This window comes from Erinaceus europaeus, chromosome 8, assembly GCF_950295315.1.
Source record: "Erinaceus europaeus chromosome 8, mEriEur2.1, whole genome shotgun sequence".
NCBI classification, from domain to species: Eukaryota; Metazoa; Chordata; class Mammalia; order Eulipotyphla; family Erinaceidae; genus Erinaceus; species Erinaceus europaeus.
This window is the reverse complement of record NC_080169.1, coordinates 50,465,651-50,489,356: the sequence shown is the minus strand read 5'-3', so window position 1 is coordinate 50,489,356 and position 23,706 is coordinate 50,465,651. Positions and strand designations below refer to the sequence as shown.

At 39.4% G+C, this 23,706-nt stretch overlaps 1 protein-coding gene across 3 annotated transcripts in view; it reads right to left on the bottom strand.

Annotated features, from left to right (window-relative positions):
• Positions 1 to 4,362: 4,362 nt before the first annotated feature.
• Positions 4,363 to 23,706, bottom strand: part of SLC25A13 (solute carrier family 25 member 13) — a 221,104-nt gene continuing 201,760 nt past the window's right edge. For all 3 annotated transcript variants that reach the window (XM_007532058.3, XM_060196194.1, XM_060196193.1), the window contains 4 exons: positions 16,124 to 16,262; positions 6,011 to 6,169; positions 5,803 to 5,893; positions 4,363 to 5,516 (listed from right to left, as the gene is read on the bottom strand). In XM_007532058.3, coding sequence (XP_007532120.2) covers positions 5,330 to 5,516; positions 5,803 to 5,893; positions 6,011 to 6,169; positions 16,124 to 16,262 — 576 coding nt within the window. In that variant the 3' untranslated portion in view covers positions 4,363 to 5,329. The remainder of the gene's footprint in view (positions 5,517 to 5,802; positions 5,894 to 6,010; positions 6,170 to 16,123; positions 16,263 to 23,706) is intronic.

Here is a 23,706-nt window from a genome sequence, read left to right as displayed (position 1 = left end):
CAAACCAACACAGTAGTTGGTGTTCCTGTCTTTTCTAATGTATGACATTCTCACAGGTATAAAGTAGTATCTTGTTTTTATTTGCATTTCCCTGATCATCAGTGACTGAGCATTTGTTTGTTTGTTTTTTTATGTCTGTTGGCCTTTTGGATCTCATCTTTGGAGAAGATTCTGCCCATGTCTTCCTCCTACTTTTCAGTAGACTTGTCTTTTTATTGAGTTTCGTGAGATTTTTGTGTCTTTTGGTTATCAGTCCTCTGTCTGATGTATGACACATAAAGATCTTTTCCCACTCTGTGGTGAGTCTCTCTGTTGTGGTGGTGAGTCTCTGCCACGAAGAAGCTTCTGTTTGATGTAGTCCCACTTGTTGATATGCTTCTAGTTCTGCTTCTGGGATCTCTGTTACATTGCTTGACATTATGGTCTATTTACATGGTCATTCTGTTACATTGGTTTGGTCTCATTCCCCCTGCTTCTGGGAGATTTTGGTTTAGTCTTTGCCTTTTCGCGCTTCTCCCTTCTCCCCACCCCCTATCCTACATATTTCCTGGGTTCCGGACGTGGCGGCTGGAGGAGAGAGATTGGAGGAGTCCATTGTGTGGTGATTAAGTTGTTGGACTGCTTGCCCACTCATAAATAAAGATTAAACTGTGTTCTCAGCTCAGCCATGTGTCCCTGGTCATCTGTTACCTGCCCGTGAAGCCAGCCCGGAGAAAACAACACCCACTGACCTACAGAGATGCAGGGAGGGAGAGATAAAAAATGAGTGAGTCTCACAGCACCAAAGCTTCCTTCAGTGTGCTGGGCGCCAGACTGGAACCTGTATCAAGGACATGTCAAAGCAGCACATTATTCAAGTGAACTATTTTGCCAGCTTGCAAGGGCTTTTAGAGAAAGGGACAAAACACAGATTGCTCATTGGAAAAACATTCTCAAAAATCCACCAATCTATGCAGATAACCAGATGTCTACTAAATTCTAGGCACATGGAAGTAGAATCATAGTCTCTAGCCCTATGGAGTCAAAACTAGACATTCAAACTAAAGACTAGCATTATTTTTTCTTTTAACATATAGATGCTAATGCTTTTTAACAGCCTCAGATATTAAAAACGAAGTAGTGAACTTCCCTGTGATCTTCATAATATGGAAAGGAGAACTCTTTTGCTGAGGCCTTGGTTATTCCCCAAAGGTGAAAGGAAAGAACACACCCCTTTTGTGGGCAGCACCAATTATGGAAAGAACATCTCATTGCTCCTACCAAGCAGGGAATGTGTCTTTCAATAATCTCTGGAAAAATCCACATCCTGAAACCATTTGATTACCCTGGTGTTCAAGTGGGATTTTGCTTACTGGCAAGGATACAGATTTATCTCCACAAATATGGCTTCTGTGGTAAAAAGCACAAGATGATTTTAAAAGAGGGTTTATCTAATAATTCAATGAATGGGGCCACAATATAGGACTCATCAAATTTCATCATTGGAGATTTCTCTTCCACCTGAATAATTCCAATAGAACTAGTCGAACACCTAGTTGGGGAAGGTTCCAGTTTCAAGCACAATTTGTTCCCGTTTTCATTCACTGCTCACTGAGTTATGTGCTGTTAAACATTTCCAGAAGACTGTCAAAAAGTAAGCATCCTGAGGTTTACATAGGCCACTCTATTAAATAACATATAAGCACAAAATTTTAAACATTGTTTTCCAGCAATGGTAAATATTTTAGCTAAGTAAAAACTGAAGCTTGAAATGCAATAAGCATTTAAATGACTCCTTTCTGTGCCAGAATTTTTATTTTCCCCTGTGCAACCCTGGCTGCTGGGATTAAGACGACCCCAGGGAGCTCAGCAAATGATTGTGGGTTATGAGGTGTAGCATGAGCTTGGCGACAACGTGCCACCCAGCCTCAAGAAAGCCAGCCATGACTGGAACCCAAGAATCAGTGTGTTCACATTGTGGTCAGATTCACATTTTTCCCCTTCCTTAAAAAAAAAAAAAAAGCACTTTGAAAATCAGGCTTCTCATCCACCCTTCAAGCAATCATGAGATGGACTAAGTGCAGAGCTGAGATATACCAGGGTCAGCAGAGCAGAGGGAGGTGGGGCCCCTTGGGTGGCCACTCATGCATATGGGAGCTCCACATTTTTCAGTTTCATAGTGTCAAGGGAAACAGCCGGCTGCAAGTACAGTAGCCACAGCACTGAAGACCTATTGTGCTGTCATTTCAGGAAGGAGGAAAACCCAGAACAAATTTGAAGTGGTTTTCACCACACAGTGATTGCAGTCCTATTCAAGGATGTCACAGTCACACCACCCACTGAGCAGAACTCAGATGGAAATTAGGCCTTCTTCAAAATGTCTCAAGTCTCTGCCTATGCTGTAGCAGAGTAAGCAAAGGATTTTTTTTTTTTAAATGTTTATTGAATAGGGAGAGAGCAAGGGAAGGGGATGATATATAGAGAGAATGCTCAAACATCAATCTGACACATGAGGTGTTGGATTGATCCTAGGACCCTGAACCTACAAGTTCTCTGTTCTGTTGTACCACCTCCACATGGATTTTAAAGAACTACAGACCTTTTGATTTCTTCTTTCTGGTAACTCTGGTTTCCATTTACTAAAGTGAATTGCTTTCTGCTATGGGCAACTCGTAACTGAAGCCAAGGTGCTCACCCACCAACTTTAATAGCTTTTAAAAGAAGCAGACAGGTGGAAAACTTAAATAGCTCACTTGGAAAGGCGTCTACTTTCCCAGCCACACAACTTGGCCTCCACTCTGGCCCCATGGTGTTGGGGGGAGCTTTGATGCTGTGGAATCTTTTTCCCTGTCTCTCTCTATCTGAAAAAGTTAATCCAGAGCATTGAAGACCTGGCAATGACAAAACAAATCAGAAAAAGATAAGGCAACGCACCTCCCATTAACGAAAGAAACAGATTTTATACTATGAATATTTGATTTTCTATAAAATTTTAAGTGATGGAAAAAATATATTTTCTTTGTTGTTAGAGCATCACCCACATTTCCAAGACATATTTACAGTCTTTTGATGGTGTTTAAAAGTAAACTATAAATATTTATTACATTGGTCAGAGACATATTTTCTTTTTAAAATTTTTTTATTATCTTTTTATTTATTTATTGGATAGAGAGTCAGAAATTGAGAGGGAGAGACAGAGAGACACCTGCAGCCCTGCGTCACCACTCGTGAAGCTTTCCCCCTGCAGGTGGGGACCAGGGGCTTGAACTTGGGTCCTTGCGCACTGTAATGTGTGCACTTAACCAGGTGCGCCATCGCCTGGCCCCCCTTCCTTTTTTTTTTAACCAACCCCAAACCATATAAGCATTTAATATTTTTTCTCACTTAAAAAAAAAAAGATTTATGGATAGTGATTTTTAAAAAAAAAAAAATTTTGAGCAGCAATATTGAATGTCAACCTGCTGACCTATATAATATCAGGTTATAAAGGAAAAATTTTACTGTAGAGACCTCATTTAAGCCTTTGTTCATCACTTGCAGGGGGATATTTCATATGTGCTGAAGCAGTGCTTCAGGTGTCTCTCTTTCCCTCTTTATTTCTGTGTTTACAAAAAGAATGAGAGAAAGGAAGGAAGGAAAGAAATGAAAAAGAGGAAGAAAATAGAGGAAATAAAAGAAGAAAATACGGGAGTCAGGTAGTAGCACAGTGGTTTAAGTGCACATGGCGCAAAGCGCAAGGACAGGTGTTAAGGATCCCAGTTGGAGTCCCCAGCTCCCCACCTGCAGGGGCGTCACTTCACAAGTGGTGAAGCAGGTCTGCATGTGTCTATCTTTCTCCCCCCACCCCCGTCTTCCCCTCCTCTCTCCATTTCTCTCTGTCCTATCCAGCAATGACGACAACAATAATAACTACAACAATAAAACAACAAGGTAAACAAAAGTGAGCAAATAAATATTTTAAAAAATATATTTTAAAAAAGAAGAAAATATGGCTTTTGGGAAGTAGTGGTGGAGTCCTATAGGCACAGAGTGCCAGCATTAAGCCTGGTGGCAAGATAAAAACCTACAACTGCCATAATTTCATACACGTTTTCATTTTTAACTACCAGATAAACTTAGTATTACTCAATTCTCTGGATAAACTGTTCAAAGTACTGGAAATGGCTAGAGCAAACATCAATTTGCTAGTTTGTACACTGATCTAGGGTTAAATGTTCTTACTCTAGACAATGACATAGTGAAAATAAGGACACACATACTGCTTTTAAAAATAAGAATATTTTGATATCAGTATGAACAAAAGCCCTACAAAGATGAAACATATAGAGTCCAAAGAATGACAACTAATGTTATCATTCACATGATATGTACACAAGTAAACAATAGCTTTAAAAATAGTTTATTTCCTCTTTCATAAACACACAACTTTTTCATCATTAATGTGAGGCACCACATGTTAAATAAAAACCTATTAGAGTACATTTGACATGATTCAAGAAAAAGCACATTTTAAAAGCAAAGAGGCGCCAATTAAGAGGATTGGGAGGGGATCAGGACAGTTTACCAGTTACAGGGGACATGCATTTTTCTACATTGTTTATTAAAATAGGAGAATCAGCTTATGTGTGCATCGGATGAGCTGCTGCCCAAACTAGCACATCCAGGAGAGGAGACTTCTCATAGCTTTTCTATATAATAAAATGTCAAGAACATTTCCCTAAAGTTCAAAGACTTTTCAAGAGTCTTGGTACCAACAACAGCATATGATTACTAAACATCTTCAGTGTGGTTTTCATTACAAAAGAAAAAAAAATAAACATGTTTCACATGAAAGCTTCATAATATAATCCAGAGATAAAATTAGTGAATATTTAAAATCAGAAGCCAGGTTGGCTATTTCTGGTAATTTTGTCCAGTGTCTTTCATTGTTAGAAACAGACATCTACTTTTCTACCAAGTTAAACATACACGAAACATTTTGCTCTGAGCACCATGATTGCCATTCAGTAACTTCTCTGAGATTAATATCCTGGTTCAAGAAGAATAGTTCTAATTTCTATTCAGAGTTGTTCCTCCCCCCCAAATCATATTAGTGTTCACCTATTTCCACCATACATCAAGTACAAAGGTTTGTGAGTAGATGCCCAACTGGTAATTATGAATAATTTCACAATGATCCGGTGACGAGAACACACAGAAATTGAATGATTTCACTTTATAATAAAACAGCTTTGAGTTAAACTTGAACTAGAAAGGAAGGGAAAGGAATGAGACATCACTTCATTCCTGGATGGTGTGTTCTTTACCACAGTTACAACACAACTACAATAAACTCCCAGGTCTGGATCTCCTACAGGCCTCCACTGGAAACATTTGAGGTAGATGCTGACGGCTTGAAGAGAGGTAGATAAAGTCCAAATTTGTTTTCAATGCCTGCAAATGTTGCCACTGCCAGTTTATAGCCCCCAACGTGGTCAGGATTGGGGGCAGGCAATGTGACTCGGGATTTAGGAGCTGATTCAGATCCCATGGGTTTCCTAAAAGGAGAGAAAATAGAGCAGGAATTTGAGTTTTTGCTTTATTATATCTATTTTACACACAATAAAGGCAACATTCTAAAGCCACTGAAATGGTCATCAGACATTAGGAACAAGGGAATTTTAGTTAGTTGTATGTTTCTTTTTGAAATGAGTTTGCCAGCATGATTTCAACATTTCTCTACATTTTCTGTTTCATCACAGGGATTAGACTGACCTTTCTCAATGATGAGTGACTATTAAATAAGCAGTGGAAGCTTAGCTGCTGATTCTGTGGCATACTTACACTCCTCCAAAATCAATGTAGAACCATCGCTGTAGCAGTTCGTATGTCAGCAAAGTTACACCAAACTGGGGTGAGGAGCGAAATACCCGAGCTTTGAGAAAATAAAAGAAAAAAGAAAAGAAAAAAAGGTAAATAACAGATATAATTAGATTTCTGAAAAAATTTACCCAGCACTAAAGGTTTAGTTAAGAACAAATTATTTCCATACCACCAGCTCCTTTCCACAAAGCTTTTGGGCCTTCTTCCCGCAGAATCTTCCTAAAGCAGTCTATCACTCCAGTGTAAGTGGTTTGGCCGGCCCTGGCGGCCACCTGTAATCGAGTCTTGATAACATCAGCAGGGGTCACTAAAGATGCTGCAGGCATACCTGCAGGAAAGACAATCCATCACAGTCCGGTCACATTCTCACTATATAAAAATAACTGTGCTATGAACATATGTCCGTGGAAAGAAAGTTAAGAACCTGATGAAATCAAATACTTATTTCACCAATCTCTCTGGGAAGCACAGTAGTGACAATCTCACAGGCAGTGATGGAGCCACCTACATACCTACAGTCTCCCCACTTGCCCCTTCCCCAAATCACGTAGCCTCCATGTGCTATGCTTGTATTTTTAGTTTTAAAGACTTACATATAGATTAATAACACTACTTCAAGTAATTGCGAATGGAGAAAAGTCTTTTATTATTATTATTATTGCTTTCCTGTTGAAATCAGAGACTTGCAAAGTTATTAGGTCCGATTTTTCAGAGGTGAAGCTTATTATGTGCTTCCTCTTCATGCTTTTCTGTGGCTGCTGGCAGTCACAGGAGGTGCTTCTAGCACACATTCAGCTACCCCCTACCTTTTCAACCCCAACCTATCCAATTACACTAGAAAAAGACTTTACTGATAGCTAAACAAACACTGTGTGTGTTGGGGGAGGGTTGGGGTGGTGGTGGCGGTGACAAGAGGTGGCGAATACCACAGATAACACTTTAGATTCTTTTTCTAAGACTAACATCTCCAGAAAAAATATTTGACAGAAAGCTTAAAATTTATGCTGGCTGATAATCAATGAAAAAGGAACAACAACAACAAAAACCCTCCCAAAATTACCAATGGGAAATTTTTTTACAGTTATTTAATGCAAAATGGGGCAGCCCATGTTTAGAATTTTTAAAAGCGAGACTGTATTCAGAAGACACTGTCTCTTATGGTTTTATTACTTTTCCATTATGAACCTATTCCAAACCAAACTGGTCAAATGCAGATGCATAAATCTCCTTTGCTTTTTTTAAGGCTTAATAATTCTGTAAGAATTTCTGTCCAAACCAACTTGGTCTGGCTCAAAACTACATCTTATCCTTCTAACAGACAGTGTTAAAGTTACAGTGTATATGGGGGGGGGGGGAGAGGGAGAATTTGCATACTAGATTTATAACACTAACTTGCATCTCCTCCTCTTCTATCTTTACTCAGCTCCTCAAATATTTATCTGAAGTAACAGGTTTTATAGAACGCATCACATTTTTTTGCATGTGAAAAAGCTTACTCTATGCCCAGTATTTTGCTGGGTAAGTCATACTGAATTTCCTATTAGCTTGGAGGAATTATTTTAAATTTGAGCCAGGAATTTATCCTCTAACATAATGGAAGGAAACATGAAAAATGCTTAGAACTCCACTGTGTTCATACCATCAGATTTTGTTTTTCTTTCTGGTTTAGAAAGAGTTTAGTGAGCCTGTCTGTCTTAGAAATACAATAAAATTCTCCTTCCATTGGTGGGCAGACATGTCAGAGTATGACTGTGAGAGACACACAAGCAATAAAGTGGGCAAAAGTTTCCTTCAGCCAGAGTAGCTTTCATAAAAAGTTTCATGGTCCTCAACGACCCTGGATCCATACTCCCAGAGAAATAGAGAATGGGAAGACTATCAGGGGAGGGGATGGGATATGGAGGTCGGGTTATGGGAATTGTGCGGAACTGTACCCCTCTTAGTCTATGGTTTTGTTAATGTCTCCTTTCTTAAATAAAAAAAAAAGTTTCATGGTATGCAGAAAAAAGTGGGGATGCATGGGAGAAAGAGACTGGCTAGTGAAATAAAAGTGACAAAAGGAAAAAAAATGTTTTCTGGCAAGAGAGAAAGAGAGAGAGAGAGAGAGTATGTGTATGTGCGTGTGTATGTGTGTGTGCGTGTGCGTGTGTATGTGTGTGTGTGTGTAAGAGGGGTGAGAGGTGGTGCTAGAGACAGGGAAGCCTGCATAGGACCCTCATTGTCTCTAGTTCCAGTACTTAAATAGATGTTGAATTCAGTCAAATGCTTCTCAGGATTTACTGGTATGATCATGTGGTTTTTATCTTTCTTTTTGTTGATGAGGTTGCTTTTTGTTGACAGTGGGTGATCTGTTTTCTGGTTGTTCTATATCTTTGTTGCTTCTTTTCCTGTTTATTTCTTTTGGTCTTTTCAGTTGGGTTTCCAGCTGTACTGTTTATACGCGTATTTCCCTCCCTTTCATGTTTTATTGTAATCTTATACTACTGTTACCTGTATTTCTAATTTTTGCATTACTATTATCACCTTACGTAGGGTTTTGTGTTCCCTTGTTTCTTTTCTTAATCTGAAACCCCATTACAAAATTACTGTATGTCTGGTCTGGTGCTGGCAAATTCCATTAGCTTTAATTTGTCTGCAAGGGTCTTTTGTTCTTGTTTTTCTTTTTTTATTTATTGGATAGAGACAGAGAGACATCTGCAGCACCACTTCACTGTTTATGAAGCATTCCCCCTACTAGTGCAGAGTGGGGAATGGGGAGCTTGAATCCAGGTCCATGTGTCTTATGTCAATAACACATTTGCCTACCAGGTATGCCACTGTTCAGACTTAAGATGCTTACTTTTCTAAATTGTAGCTGAGTGAGACTTTTATACAATCACATATTTGGGTGGAAATTTTTACCTTTTTGTGCTTTGAGTATGTTGTTCCACTCTTTCCTAACCTCTAGGATTTTGGCTCAGAAAAGTCTGATAGTGCTTCCACTAATATACACAAACTTCTCTTTTTCCTTTCTACTTTTACTTGACAGGACAGAGAAACTGAGAGAGGAAGGGAGATAGAGTGGGAGAGAGAAAGATAAAACACTTGCAGACCTACTCCACCACTTACAAAGCACCCCCCCCCCTCTGCATGTGGAGCTTAAAGCTGGGTCCTTGTGCATGGTGATAAGTGTGCTCAACCTGGTGTGCCACCACCTGGCTCCTTCCCCATCCTTCCAGAACAGGCTCAAACTTGGGGTGTGTGTGTGTGTGTGTGTGTGTGTGTGTGTGTGTGTGTATGACAAAATAAGCATCCTCCTAGATGAACCATCTTATCAACTCTATATGTTCAATTTTTCCTTTCCCTAATAGTACTTTTTCTTTGATTTAGACATTTGATACTTTTACAATGATGCATCTTAGTGTAGACGATTGTACATTCAGGAATTTTTGTGTTTTTTCCAGTTCCTGAATATCCATTTTGGGTGCCCCTCAGATTTGGAAAAAAAATTCAGCTATTTTCTTGAATTTCTACAGCTTTCGTACTCCTTCTGGAATTCCTACTTACTGTTCTTCTTTCTTTCTTTTCTATTTTACTTGATGGGGCAGAGAGAAATTGAGAGGCCAGGAGGAGGCAAAGAGGGAGAGACAAAGAGAGACACCTGCAGACCTGCCCATTTCTTTTTCTAATGGAATCTCAGTTATTACAGTGAGATTTAATTTCCATAAGGCTTGTTTCTCCCTCCTCTTCTACTTGAGAGATTATAGTCATTTTATCTCCTAACCCTGATACTCTCTCCTCTGCAATAGTGAGCCTAGTTATTAACTTTTTCATTTATCAATAGTATACTGTAAGCCCACAGGTAAGCACTGTTCTGGTTTTTAAAAATATTTATTTATTTTTGATATTTATTTACTGGATAGAGCAAGATAGAGAAATCAAGAGGCAATGGGGAGGAAGAGAGGGAGAGACAGAGAGATACCTGCAGACCTGCTTCACTGACTGTGAAGCTTCTCCCTGAAGGTGGGGGCTGGACGTTTGAACTCTGATTCTTGAGCACTGTAACATGTACTCTCTACCAAACATGCTACCGCTCATCCTCCAAAAGATCCATTTACAGATTAAATTTAAATTTCATTAAATATTTATCCCGATAGTCTTTCGGTAAATTTTTCCTAAAATCTTCAGTCTTTTTAATGAGGATCTCTTTCTACTCCTGTAGCTTTTTTTTTTTTTAATTTTCTTTTTTAAAAAAAACTTGAACCTGCTTATCTATGTTTAGCTGGGAGTTTCTAATTTCTTAAAGCATCATTATAAATTCTTTTTCTGATAAATCCTCTAGTTAAGCTTCCTTCTGGAAGCTTCCTACAAATTTATTCACTTTAAGGGATGCCATCTTATTTCTACTCAGGTTGCCTATAGCTTTCTGTATGCATCCAGCTTAGATTTAACTGTTTACCTGCAGATGGCACTGTGGTTGTAGTGTTGGGATTCCCGTTTGTCTACATGGTATACAGGAAAGGGTAGGATAATGTAGAAACAAACAGAAAACAACAACAACAAACCTGTGGTGATCTTCTTGTTGCCAAAATAGGAAAGGAAGGTTAGCAGCTCACAGAGAGGGCTCCACATTGCACCTCAGCTGCTCCAGACCCCCAGTGAAATTAATGAGGTGGCATAGCTTTCTTTCATTTTTTTTCTTTTTTGCCTCTAGGGTTATCATTGGGGTTTAGTGCCTGCATTACGAATCCACTGCTCCTAGAGGCCATTTTCCCCCTCCCCATTTTGTTGCCCTTGTTATTGCTATTGTTATTATTGTTGTTGGATAGGACAGAAACATCAAGAGAGTAGGGGAAGGGAAACCTAAACACCTGCAGTCCTGCTTCACTACTTGTAAAGCGACCCCACTGCAGGGGCTCAAACCTGTATCCTTACTCTGGTCCTTGCGCTTCATGCTTAACCTGCTGTGCTACCACCCGACCCCCGTAACATAGATTTCTATAAATTCAAAAGGCAAAAGCTTTCTCTGTCCTACCTATGTGTGAGATACTACTTACTTCTGATTGCACCTGCTCTCAAACCCAGTAAGTGGCAGCCTGGCTACACTGGCTCTACTGGACTCAGCTGCCAGTTTTTAGAAAAGCTTGTTGTCTAGTTCAGCACCTTCTTTCCACCTCCTAAACTCCCTGAAGTTTGGGGTGTAAGAATCCATGGTCTCTCTCTGGTCTGTAGGGTCTGCTCTATTAACAACGACAGACGGAAAGCTTTGTGCTATGTATCTCTGTGTGGCCACTTGTTCACCACTCCCTCCACCATCCATCACTTTCACCCACCTCTAATGGATATGGATACATGTGTCTTTCAGGCAAATCTGGCTGTTCACCAGTGAGGCTTCCGTGTGGTTCATTCTTCTTGATACCACTGTTTCTGGGGAGTGTGGTTTGCTTGTAACTCTCCTACCATGGCTCTACCCTTGAGCACTGAATTCACTCTCTGGTTAAGCAAACCAAAACTCTGCACTCAGCAGCTGGTTGCTCTGCTTCTGCCTGTGACTTCAGTAAATTGCTTATCACTGATATAGAGTTATTTTTTTAAATTTCTTAGAATATGATTCATTTTTGTAATCTTTCATATGAATTCTACATATCTTTGGACATTTCAATTTGGCCTTTCAGGTGTAAAATAATCTGCAAATGATAATAGTTTCATTTCCTTTCTAATATTTACACTTCTTAGTTCGCTTTCTTACTTTGCCACAATTACTGGAACCTCCAAAATATAGCAAAAAATAGGGATGGTAGAGACATATTTGTCTTAAACCTATCTTTAATGAGAATGGTAGTTATGACCACTTGTTTCTGGTGTTTTAAAATTAAGTAAATTGCTTAGTTTTCATGATCTAGTTTGTATTGATTTGTAAAATATAAAAATTGATCAAAATAACCTATTCTTTCAAGAAAGAAACCAGGAGGACAAACTGCTTCTTATATTTCCTCAGTCTCTAGGGAACAGAAAGATGAGGGGAGAGACGAACAATGATACGAAAATAAATAATCTACAGTAGGTATGTCAGCTAGCTTCCCAAATGGCACTCTATGAGCTTTACCTATTGATTTTCACACCATGCCTCTGGATAGTTCTTGCACTACACACAGCTGATTAGTCTAATCAATAGGATTGTTCAGAATGAAAGAGTGTAACTTTTAAGATTAGGTCAGAAAAGGAATCACAGCTTCTGTTTTGCTTCTTCCTGGCTCTCCATCTTTTCTTCCTATCCTCTCTCACATCCCCCCTTCCTGATTATGTTTTTGCTCTCACTCTGGGGTAATCAGTTACTATGTCATAAGGACACAGAGATGGCATATGGAGAGTCCCACGTGCCAAGGAACTGAGACATATTTCCAAAGGCCAGGTGATTGAGTTCCTTTGAAAGTGAGCTCTCAGAGCAGGGCACCAAAGTAAAAACCCTGTGGTGAAGGGGAGGGTGGCCATTGGGCTTCCTGGAGTGGCGGGGGTGGGGTGGGGTGAGTGGTTGGGATGGGACACAAGTCTTTTGGTGGTGGGAATGGTGTTTATGTACACTCCTATTAAATTGTAGACATACAAACCACTATTTAATTAATATGAGAGGGGAAAAATTGATCATATGTCTAGAACTTCTTAAAACACAGACTGAGTCTTTTTAATACATAGGCTGAGTCTTTGATATGTTGACTCCCTCAAAAGCCTAGACCAGGGAGAACAGAAGCAACTGGTAGCAGAGCTATACACAAGATGCTGGGTATTATACCCCAAACCCTAACAAAGGGACTTTCCAAAGTTAACCCTATCACCAAATAATGTGATGATAACAATAACTACCCATTGTCTTCTTGAACCCTAAGACAGCAGGAACCTCACATTTCTACTATAGAGCCTATATTTCTCCCAGTCCTGGAACCTTAGGGTGGGGCCCACTTTCTTGCATGCTTCTCTCAATCCAAATCAAATAATATTGCATCCGTGGATCGCAACCCAATCAACACAATGAGTGCCACCCCAGCATGCTTCACTTCAGACTGTGTCCAGAGACTTCAGGTGTGGAATGACAACCCTTCAGCTTCATCACTCAGGTGAGACCTTTCCTTTTATAGTATTGTCTAATTCCATTCCAGGTGTTCCACTCCCCAGTAAAGTTCCCAAACCTAGATATAGTCCAGGTCCCCTAAGACAGAGCATATGTTCACACGTGCCCATAAAGTAGGGAAAAATATATACCTGAAAGCAGAAGTACACAAGAGCCTGCAGGGAATACCTCCCAACACTTCATCTGCACTATTCCAGTCTTTAGGTCCATGGTCATTTATTGTATGCTTTACATTGGGTTGTTCTAGATCTCCCCCGCCAAGAAAATTGGATCAGTCCTGCTAATTTCGCGGGCCCGCTTGGCCCCGCCCAAAGGAACCCCGACAGAGTTCCAGAGTGGCAGAGTTAGAGAGAGTGCTTGCGCCGCTGCAAAGAGACGGCAGAGTTCTGTTTGGTGATTAGTTTGTCTTAGTTTATGAATCATTGTTCCTGAATAAAGAAATACAGCTTCCCTGCCTAGCCGTATGTCTCTGGTCGTCTCTGTTACCCGCCCGTGAAGCTAGCCCGGCCAGCTGGAGCCGCCGAATTTTAACAAGTCATTCAACAATTTGTTTGGCTTTATATGTTAACTCTCTTTTCAGCCACTAGGTTCTGGATGCCAGCATGATGCCATCAGACCTCCCTGGACAGACGACCCCACCAATGTGTCCTGGAGCTCAGCTTCCCCCAGAGACCCACCCTCCTAGGGAAAGAGAGAGGCAGACTGGGAGTATGGACCGACCAGTCAACGCCCATGTTCAGCGGGGAAGCAATTACAGAAGCCAGACCTTCTACCCTCTGCAACCCACAACGACCCTGGGCCCATACTCCCAGAGGGATAGAGAATGGGGAAGCTATCAGGGGAGGGGATGGGATATGGAGATTGGGTGGTGGGAATTGTGTGGAGCTGTACCCCTCTTATCCTACGGTTTTGTTAATGTCTCCTTTCTTAAATTAAAAAAGAAAGAAAGAAAAAGTGAGCTCTCCAATTCTAGTCAAATCTTCCAGAAACCTATCTGACAATTTAACTGTAATCTCGCTATTATTACGGAAGCACAGACCCTCCACATAAGTTGCTCCTGACCTACAGAAATAGTGAGATAATAAATGTCTATTGTATTATCTGGTAAGTTTTAAGGTAATCATTAATACAGATAGTATCTGGAAAACTACTAGGACAGCACCATGGAGATATAAAGTACTTCCGGCTTTCAAGAATAATGTTGCAATGCTAGAAAACAACACCTGTACCAGTTAACTCGCATTAGAGAATCTATTTCTCCAAAGAAAATCATCACAGAAATTAAAGTCTCTAAGCACAATTTTTTTTCACAATAGCAAGTACTGAAATTTATTGGAAAAAAGTTTTCACTGTCTCTCTCCCTCTATCTAAAAAAGGAAAAAGACCATTGACCAGTGACATTGTGCAGTTACAGAGCCTGAGCTTTGAAATCATGACATCTTGAGAGAAGACAAGTAGATTCATTGCTGCTCACATGACTAGGGTCCCTGAGCACTCAGAGTAAGGGACATCTCTGCCTAAAATACCAGCATCACTAGCATCAAAACTGCTTTTGAAGAAAAATAATTAACTAAGAATAGAGAAGAGTTCCGTGCGTTCCTGCCTCCAGGGGCTCCCCAGGCTATAGGCAGGATAGGGACCTACAAAGATAAACAACTTCTCAAAGCATGAGTTTTTTTTCATGAGATTCAAGCCGCAAATCAGATGAGAACATCTGTAATGAGAACACCTGTAACTAAACTGTTAGGACCCAGACTCCTCATGATGGCCATAGGGTTTCTTAACTCAGTAAATGTTTCTCACCACCTGGAGAGATAATCCAGATTGCTCCAGAGAACAAAATGACTCGTACTATAGAACTAATCAACTATCCTTTAGAGATCTGCATAGGATAAAGAAGTCATGTTCAATATGTTTTATCCTATTGGTATTTTGAATTTATCACTGAAAATAAAAAATGGAGAGTGACAGCCCTCTCTGGGATTCCATTAACATACATAGTCAGGTTTTTATCAGGTATCTAATGTGTTTCAGTCAATTTTTGCTTTACAACATTTCAGACAAGCTTTTGTGTACTATGTTATTTCAACATCTTTAAGCAATAAGCATTCACCAACTTCTGAATACTCCATCTAAACAATTTTCATTGTCATGAAATTATGTGGAATTTGAACTGGAACCTAACACTATCACAAAACTCAAATTAAAAAAAAATTATTTAAATTTTGCTACTAGGGTTATCAGTGGGGGCTCAGTGCCTGTACAATTTCATCAATGTTTCTAGTGGACAATTCCTTCACCTCTCTTTTTTTTTTTTAATTCTTAAACATTCTTTTTTTTAATTATTTACTTATTTTCCCTCTTGTTGTTCTTTTTTATTATTGTTATTGTTGTTAGATAGGATACAGAGAAATGGAGGGAGGAGGGGAAGACACAGAGGAGGAGAGAAAGACACCTGTAGACCTGCTTCACAGCTTGTGAAGCGACTCCCCTGCAGGTGGGGAGCCAAGGGATCGAACTGGGATTCTTATACCAGTCCTTGCGCTTTGCGCCATGTGCACTTAACCCACTGTGCTACTGCCCGACTCCTCCCCTCTTTCTTTTCTTTTGATAGAAGACAAGAAATGGGGGTGGGGGGGAGAGAGAGAGAGAGTGAGAGAGAGAGACCTGTAGTACTACTCCTAGGGCTTCTACCTGTAGGCAGGGACAGAGGCCTTGAACTGGGTCTTCAATATGGTAATGTGTGCACTCTACCAGGTATACAACCACCCACCCTCACCATTGTTTAGTAAGCCTTTTCTTTTAATTTTCCTTTTTTTATTCTCTTTTATTCTCTTTTATTTTATTTTGTTTTGTTTTTACCAGAACACTGCTCAGCTCTGGCTTATAGTGGTGTAGGGGACTGAATCTGGGACTTTGAAGCCTCAGGCATGAGAGTTTCTGTATAATCCCCACCCTAATGAGTCTTTTCTGGAGTTAAGAAATTTAGAGTTGTCTGACAATTTAAGTTGTCTGCTAAATGTAAGATTTACTCCCTTTCTATTCAGCAGCTATTCAAGGCAATCTACTGAATTACTACATATGTACCCTGTCAAAAACTACAAGCAATAAACAAACAAATAATCCTATATGCAAAGACAAGGAGAGCAGTACTAAAGTTTAGTGAAGGGTACTCACCAGCTATGGCACCAGCTAAGAGCAGGCTTCCCGGGCTAATCTGGCCATCTTCATTTGCAAAGGAAGCCTTTACATGTGCATAGCAGGGGAAGTAGATGGCTGAGAAAGGAATGTCCCGCAGAAAGCACGCTTTGGCACCCTGCAAGTTTGGAAAAGAAGAAAAACCATATGAAACACATATCCCATTGAGAAGATCAAGCTTCTTGGGAACTTACCTCAGAACAAAATATTCCTGGAGAAGACAGAATTTGTACACAGGCTGAAAGAAGGACAGAAAAAATAAAACCCAACAAACCCCAATTGTGCAGGTAATAAAACTGAATTTCGTTTTAAAAATAATGTTGTTGTGTAGTATGAGGAGAAAGAGGTAGGTCTCAAGATTTCTATTAAGATATTTTTGAAAATGTGGCTGTGACATTCTCTTAAGTACTTAACTGATAACATTTCAAGAAGAATCTATTCTCCAAAGATGAGTAGTATTTAAGATTTATCTTCAGTTACACAGTAGAAAACAAATCAGTTATAACAGGTGTCAGGGAAAGATTTTACTTTTCATATTATATATAAGTCTGGTTAAAGTATTAAACTTCCCCTCCCAAATTACATATAAGTAAAACAGTTTAGAATACCTTTACAGGGATGGATAGCCTAATATTTAAATACTGAACCATAACTTCCCAAATGTATGCAAAAATTGATGAATACCTACACTAAAGCACTAAAATATATAACTCCGTCATATTTAAGAAAAACTAGTAAACAGAACAAAGCTTTCATAAATTTCTGACACCACATGGGGAGGCCTTGAGAACTGATAGATGCACAGAAATATGATTATCACATTATAATGAAAACCATAATGTGATATATAAAACATAATGTTTTAGGTATGTTAAATGGGAAGTCACTGCTTTTCAGCACTCAAAGATTTAATACCATTTCTCTCACAGGTTTATAATACCTAAAACTTTCTATATTTAGTGATTCTTCAATGAAAATAATGACTCCTTCCAAATCCAACAGATCTAGTCAAGCCCGGTGACATTTACTGAGGCCTGGTGACACTGGATTTTTGCTGTTTTGTTCAACACTGGGCTCTAATCTGTCAAAATTCCTTACCACTATACATCTGCTACTTTAGTCTTTGCTTTTCTGACACCATTACTATATTCTTGACTCACACTGAGCTTGTGGTTAACAAAAACCTTGTCTTTTTCATATGAACAGTTATTAACCTAGTCTACTCTAACTTAAATAGTTGCATAGAGCAAGTAACATAAACATGATTTATTTAATCCCATCAACTTTAATCCTAGTCTGGCCCATCCTTCCAACAAGGAGAAATGCTTGGAATCTGGATTCTGCCAGTTTGGCTACCCCTCAGTCAACCTGCCCTCAGATGTGTTGACACCTTTTCTTTTTATTCTGAGTATAGATATTTTAAAAGGCCTATTTCAAATACTGCCAGTGAGTCCACACTCCTGTATCTGGTCTGCCCCAAACTCTTTAAATGCCTGTCTGTAAAGAACTACCACCAAATCCAACACACCCAAATTCTTTATTTCAGTTAATCTATCAATTGCACATGTTCTAATGGCCATGTTGTTAACTTATACAAGGAACATCTGTGGAAGCTGTGCCAGATATGGATCTAAAACCTAGGTCTCTTGAATTAGTTATTTTCTCAAGTTGAAAAAGGACAGGGTTTCAATTTCTTCTAACTTAGTGTTTGCACAGAGGAATGCCACTGACTTTTGAATGTTAATTTTATAGCCTGACACATAACTGTATTGCCTGATGATTTCCAAAAGCTTCTTGCTAGATTCCTTAGGTTTTTCCATGTATACTATCATGTCATCTGCAAATAAGGAGAGTTTGACTTCTTCTCTTCCAATCTGTATGCCTTTAATTCCTTGCTCCTGCCTGATTGCTATGGCAAGAACTTCCAACACTATGTTGAATAGTAATGGTGATAGTGGGCAGCCCTGTCTAGTACCTGATCTGAGGGGAAATGCTTCCAGTTTTTCACCATTGAGTATGATGTTGGCTGTAGGTTTGCTATATATAGACTCCACTATCTTCAGGAATTTTCCATCTATTCCTATTTTTTGTAGTGTTTTGATCATAAAGGGATGTTGTATTTTGTCAAAGGCTTTCTCTGCATCTATTGATATGACCATGTGGTTTTTGGTCTTGCTTTTGTTGATGTGGTGGATCACATTGATTGATTTACGTATATTAAACCAACCTTGCATGCCTGGGATAAACCCCACTTGGTCATGATGAACAATCTTTTTGAAATCCAGAAATCAGTTCCTTTTTCTATAGCAACAAAAACAATAAAATATCTAGGAATAAACCTAACCAAAGAAGTGAAAGACTTGTATACTGAAAATTATGAGTCACTACTCAAAGAAATTGAAAAAGACACAAAGAAGTGGAAAGATATTCCATGCTCATGGGCTGGAAGAATTAACATCATCAAAATGAATATATTACCCAGAGCCATCTACAAATTTAATGCTATCCCCATCAAGATCCCAAGCACATTTTTTAGGAGAATAGAACAAATGCTACAAATGTTTATCTGGAACCAGAAAAGACCTAGAATTGCCAAAACAATCTTGAGAAAAAAGAACAGAACCGGAGGCATCACACTGCCAGATCTCAAACTATATTATAGGGCCATTGTCATCAAAACTGCTTGGTACTGGAAGATGAACAGACACACTGACCAGTGGAATAGAATTGAGAGCCCAGAAATGAGGCCCCACACCTATGGACATCTAATCTTTGACAAAGGGGCCCAGACTATTACATGGGGAAAGCAGAGTCTCTTCAACAAATGGTGTTGGAAACAATGGGTTGAAACATGCAGAAGAATGAAGCTTAATCACTGTATTTCACCAAATACAAAAGTAAATTCCAAGTGGATCAAGGACTTGGATGTTAGACCAGAAACTATCAGATACTTAGAGGAAAATATTGGAAGAACTTTTTTCCGCATAAATTTTAAAGACATTTTCAATGAAACGAATCCAATTACAAGGAAGACTAAGGCAAGTATAAACCTATGGGACTACATCAAATTAAAAAGCTTCTTCACAGCAAAAGAAACCACTACCCAAATCAAGAGACCCCTCACAGAATGGGAGAAGATCTTTACATGCCATACATCAGATAAGAGTTTAATAACCAACATATATAAAGAGCTTACCAGACTCAACATCAAGACAACAAATAACCCCATCCAAAAATGGGGGGAGGAATTGGACAGAATATTCACCACAGAAGAGATCCAAAAGGCCGAGAAACACATGAAAAAATGCTCCAAGTCTCTGATTGTCAGAGAAATGCAAATCAAGACAACAATGAGATATCACTTCACTCCTGTGAGAATGTCACACATCAGAAAAGGTAACAGCAGCAAATGCTGGAGAGGATGTGGGGTCAAAGGAACCCTCCTGCACTGCTGGTGGGAATGTCAATTGGTCCAACCTCTGTGGAGAACAGTCTGGAGAACTCTCAGAAGGCTAGAAATGGACCTACCCTATGACCCTGCAATTCATCTCCTGGGGATATATCCTAAGGAACCCAACACATCCATCCAAAAAGATCTGTGTACACATATGTTCTTGGCAGCACAATTTGTAATAGCCAAAACCTGGAAGCAACCCAGGTGTCCAACAACAGATGAGTGGCTGAGCAAGTTGTGGTATATATACACAATGGAATACTACTCAGCTGTAAAAAATGGTGACTTCACCGTTTTCAGCCGATCTTGGATGGACCTTGAAAAAATCATGTTGAGTGAAATAAGTCAGAAACAGAAGGATGAATATGGGATGATCTCACTCTCAGGCCGAAGTTGAAAAACAAGATTAGAAAAGAAAACACAAGTCGAACCTGAAATGGAATTGGAGTATTACACCAAAGTAAAAGACTCTGGGGTGGGTGGGTGGGTGGGGAGAATACAGGTCCATGAAAAATGATGAATGAAATAGTGGGGGTTGTATTGCTAAATGGGAATCTGGGGAATGTTATGCATGTAAAAAAAAAAAAAGAAGAAGTAGAAACGCAAAGCAGAAATTGACTGAGTTTGGAGTATGGCACCAAAGTAAGAAAGCAGAAGTATACTAGAGTTTGCAGTGAGTACCTCCCTAATACTTCCTCTCCACTTTTCCAAGCTTTGGGTCCATGATTGCTCAACAATTTGTTTGGCTTCGTATGTTAACTCTCTTTTCAGTCACCAGGTTCCAGGTGTCATCAGGATGCCGGCCAGACTTCCCTGGATTGAAGACACCACCAATGTGTCCTGGAGCTCAGCTTCCCCAGAGACCCATCCTACTAGGGAAAGAGAGAGGCAGACTAGGAGTATGGACCGACCAGTCAACGCCCATGTTCAGCGAGGAAGCAATTACAGAAGCCAGACCTTCTACCTTCTGCAACCCTCAATGACCCTGGGTCCATGCTCCCAGAGGGATAGAGAATGGGAAAGCTATCGGGGGAGGGGATGGGATATGGAGATTGGGCGGTGGGAATTGTTTGGAGTTGTACCCCTCCTACCCTATGGTTTTGTTAATTAATCCTTTCTTAAATAAAAAAAATAAAAAAAAAAAAAGAAAAAGGACAGGGTAATGCCAATGTAGCATACAATTCTTTGCTTATGATTTCTAAAATGTTATAAATCCAAGTGATAACTGTGTATGGGTTAATACTACTGCCTGTTTGTTTCTCTAACTTTTCTTCCTTGCCTCCAAATCTTCCTGTAAATTCTGTTATTTGTCCATAGGCAGATTGTCCAGAGGATATTCAAATTAGATACCAAATATCCAACTCAAATCATTATCACTCAGATCTTCCTTGTAACTGACTCCCTCAATATAGTCAAATTATTGCCATCTTACTGACTATATAAATAAACCAACCCAGAGTATGATATTTAGGCTATTACAGTCCCCCATTTTACAACTCTTATTTTCCCCCCCAGATCTACTAATAATTTTTTAACGTAAACCATATCTCCTAAAACTACAATTTACAGCTGAACTCTAGATAGGCTCACCTCTTTTACTTATTTATTTATGTGGTGGGGGGCTGGGAATACTTTCCTTTTAATGTGTTTTCCTTAAGTTATAAAATATTTAATGGTTTTCATAGACAATATAGAAAACAAGATTTAAAATTCTATTGATTTTTCACTAGCCAGAGACAACCACTGAAAACATTGTACATATTTTGGATAATAGTCTTCAGCAGTAAGTAACACCACCATTAGAACTGTGCTTGTGTAGTTTTGAATTATGCTGTTTCTCCATAAATTCATGAAGTGTGATTTTATATATATATATATATATATTTTTTTTTTTTTGGGGGGGGGAAGGTGGTGTGGTGTTGTTTAAGATTTCCTTTCTATTTGTTGTTTCAAAAATTCTACTATCTCTTTTGGTCTTTGGTGTCCTGTTAATTCTGATCAGTATTCTTTCCCTTCTCAAAATTTTGTAATGATTTCACTTCCTATTTTTCTCTCCCTGATCAGTATGACCAAGGAAGTTAAGCTACTCACTGTTTCATTCATCTATCAATAAAACTATAGCTATCATTTTGAATCTTCTTTGATGATTGCTTAGCTAGGAACATCAACCTCTTCATTAACCCCCATGTTGCCCTTTTCACTGAGATATTTTTCACTAGGAGACATTCTCTGAGCTACCCTTACATATTTGTATCTGTTTGTATCAGTGTTTTCTCTTTTCAGTGTAAGGAACCACTGAACAGGAACTGTTGTCTGACTATTCAGAAAATATGTAACAGGGAGCCGGGTGGTAGCTCAGCGGGTTAAGCGCACCTGGTGCGAAGCACAAGGACCAGTGGAAGGATCCTGGTTTGAGCCCCCCGCTTCCCACCTACAGGGGAGTCGCTTCACAGGCGGTGAAGCAGGTCTGCAGGTGTCTATCTTTCTCTCCCCCTTTCTGTCTTCTCCTCCTCTCTCCATTTCTCTCTGTCCTATCCAACAACAACAACAATAATAACTACAACAATAAAAAAAAGAAACAAGGGCAACAAAAGGGAATATATATATATATATATATATATATATATATATAGAAAATATATAACAAAAACTTTGAGTATCATTTGGGGCCAAGGTTATGTTCATGGTGACAATATTGCCAGAGCTGAGTGGTGTCTGGTGGCCCCCTCCCTACCACACAATAAGTAAACCTTTAAAAGAGAATAAAGGGCCAGAGAGATAGCATACTGGCTAGGGTGCATGCCTTAACATGCAGGTGGCCTTGGTTTGAACCCAGGGCTCTCTCACTCTTTATCTGAATGAAAAAAAAAATCAGCTCAGGGATAATTAAATTATGTATAAAGAAGATCTCAACACCACAAAAAGAAGAAAAAATGGTTTATTTGTTATAGTTTTCTATAAGAAATTGCACTGATTTTTTTTAAAAGCAAAATAGGAATTTGTGGGTGCAATGAGCTGTATTGACATAACACACATATGAAACTATATATATATATATATATATATATATGTAATCTTATACTTCTATAATTTCTTTTCAGTTCAGATACGGGTTTTTCCAAGAAGGAACTCTCTTTTCTTCCCTGAAATCACAGTAATATTGGGTTATCAGAAAAGTTACGGAGTATTTTTTTCATAGAAGTAATGGCTTAAAAAAAATTTTTTTTTTTGGGGGGGGTCGGGCGGTGGTGCAGTGGGTTAAGGGCAAGGACCAGCGTAAGGATCCCGGTTCGAGCTCCCGGCTCCCTACCTGCAGGGGAGTCGCTGCACGGGTGGTGAAGTAGGTCTGCTTCTATCTTTCTGTCCCCCTCTCTCCATTTCTCTCTGACCTATCCAACAACGAACAACATCAACAATGGTAATAATAATAACCACAACGAGGCTACAACAACAAGGGCAACAAAAGGGGGAAAAATGGCCTCCAGGAGCGGTGGATTCATGGTGAAGGCACCGAGCCCAGCAATAATCCTGGAAGGAAAAAAAAAATTATTATTTTCCCTTTTGTTGCCCTTGTTGTTTTACTGTTGTTGTAGTTATTATTGTTGTTGTTGCTGATGTCGTTGTTGGATAGGGCAGAGAGAAATGGAAAGAGGAGGGGAAGACAGAGAGGGAGACAGAAAGACACCTGCATACCTGCTGCACCGCCTGTGAAGCGACTCCCCTGCAGGTGGGGAGCCGGGAGCTCGAACTGGGATCCTTACCCCGTCCTTGCGCTTTGCACCACATGCATTTAACCCGCTGTGCTACTGCCTGACCACCAAGTAATCACTTTTTTGACAACCCAATAAATCATGTACTAGCATGAAAATAGGGATATGTGCCTTATGGGTTCTGAAAACAGGCCCAGATGATTGAGAAGATAAATGGCTTGATCAAAAGAAACAAACAAGCAACAATTCTGAGATCGAAGAATGGTACCATCTAACACTAATGGAAAAATGGCTAGGACTGTTTTGCATTTTCCTACCAAGTATCAGACTGTATGGCCAAATCATTTATACAAACTAAAGCAAACATCAAGAGGGCTGAAGTTTCTGATTATTAATAA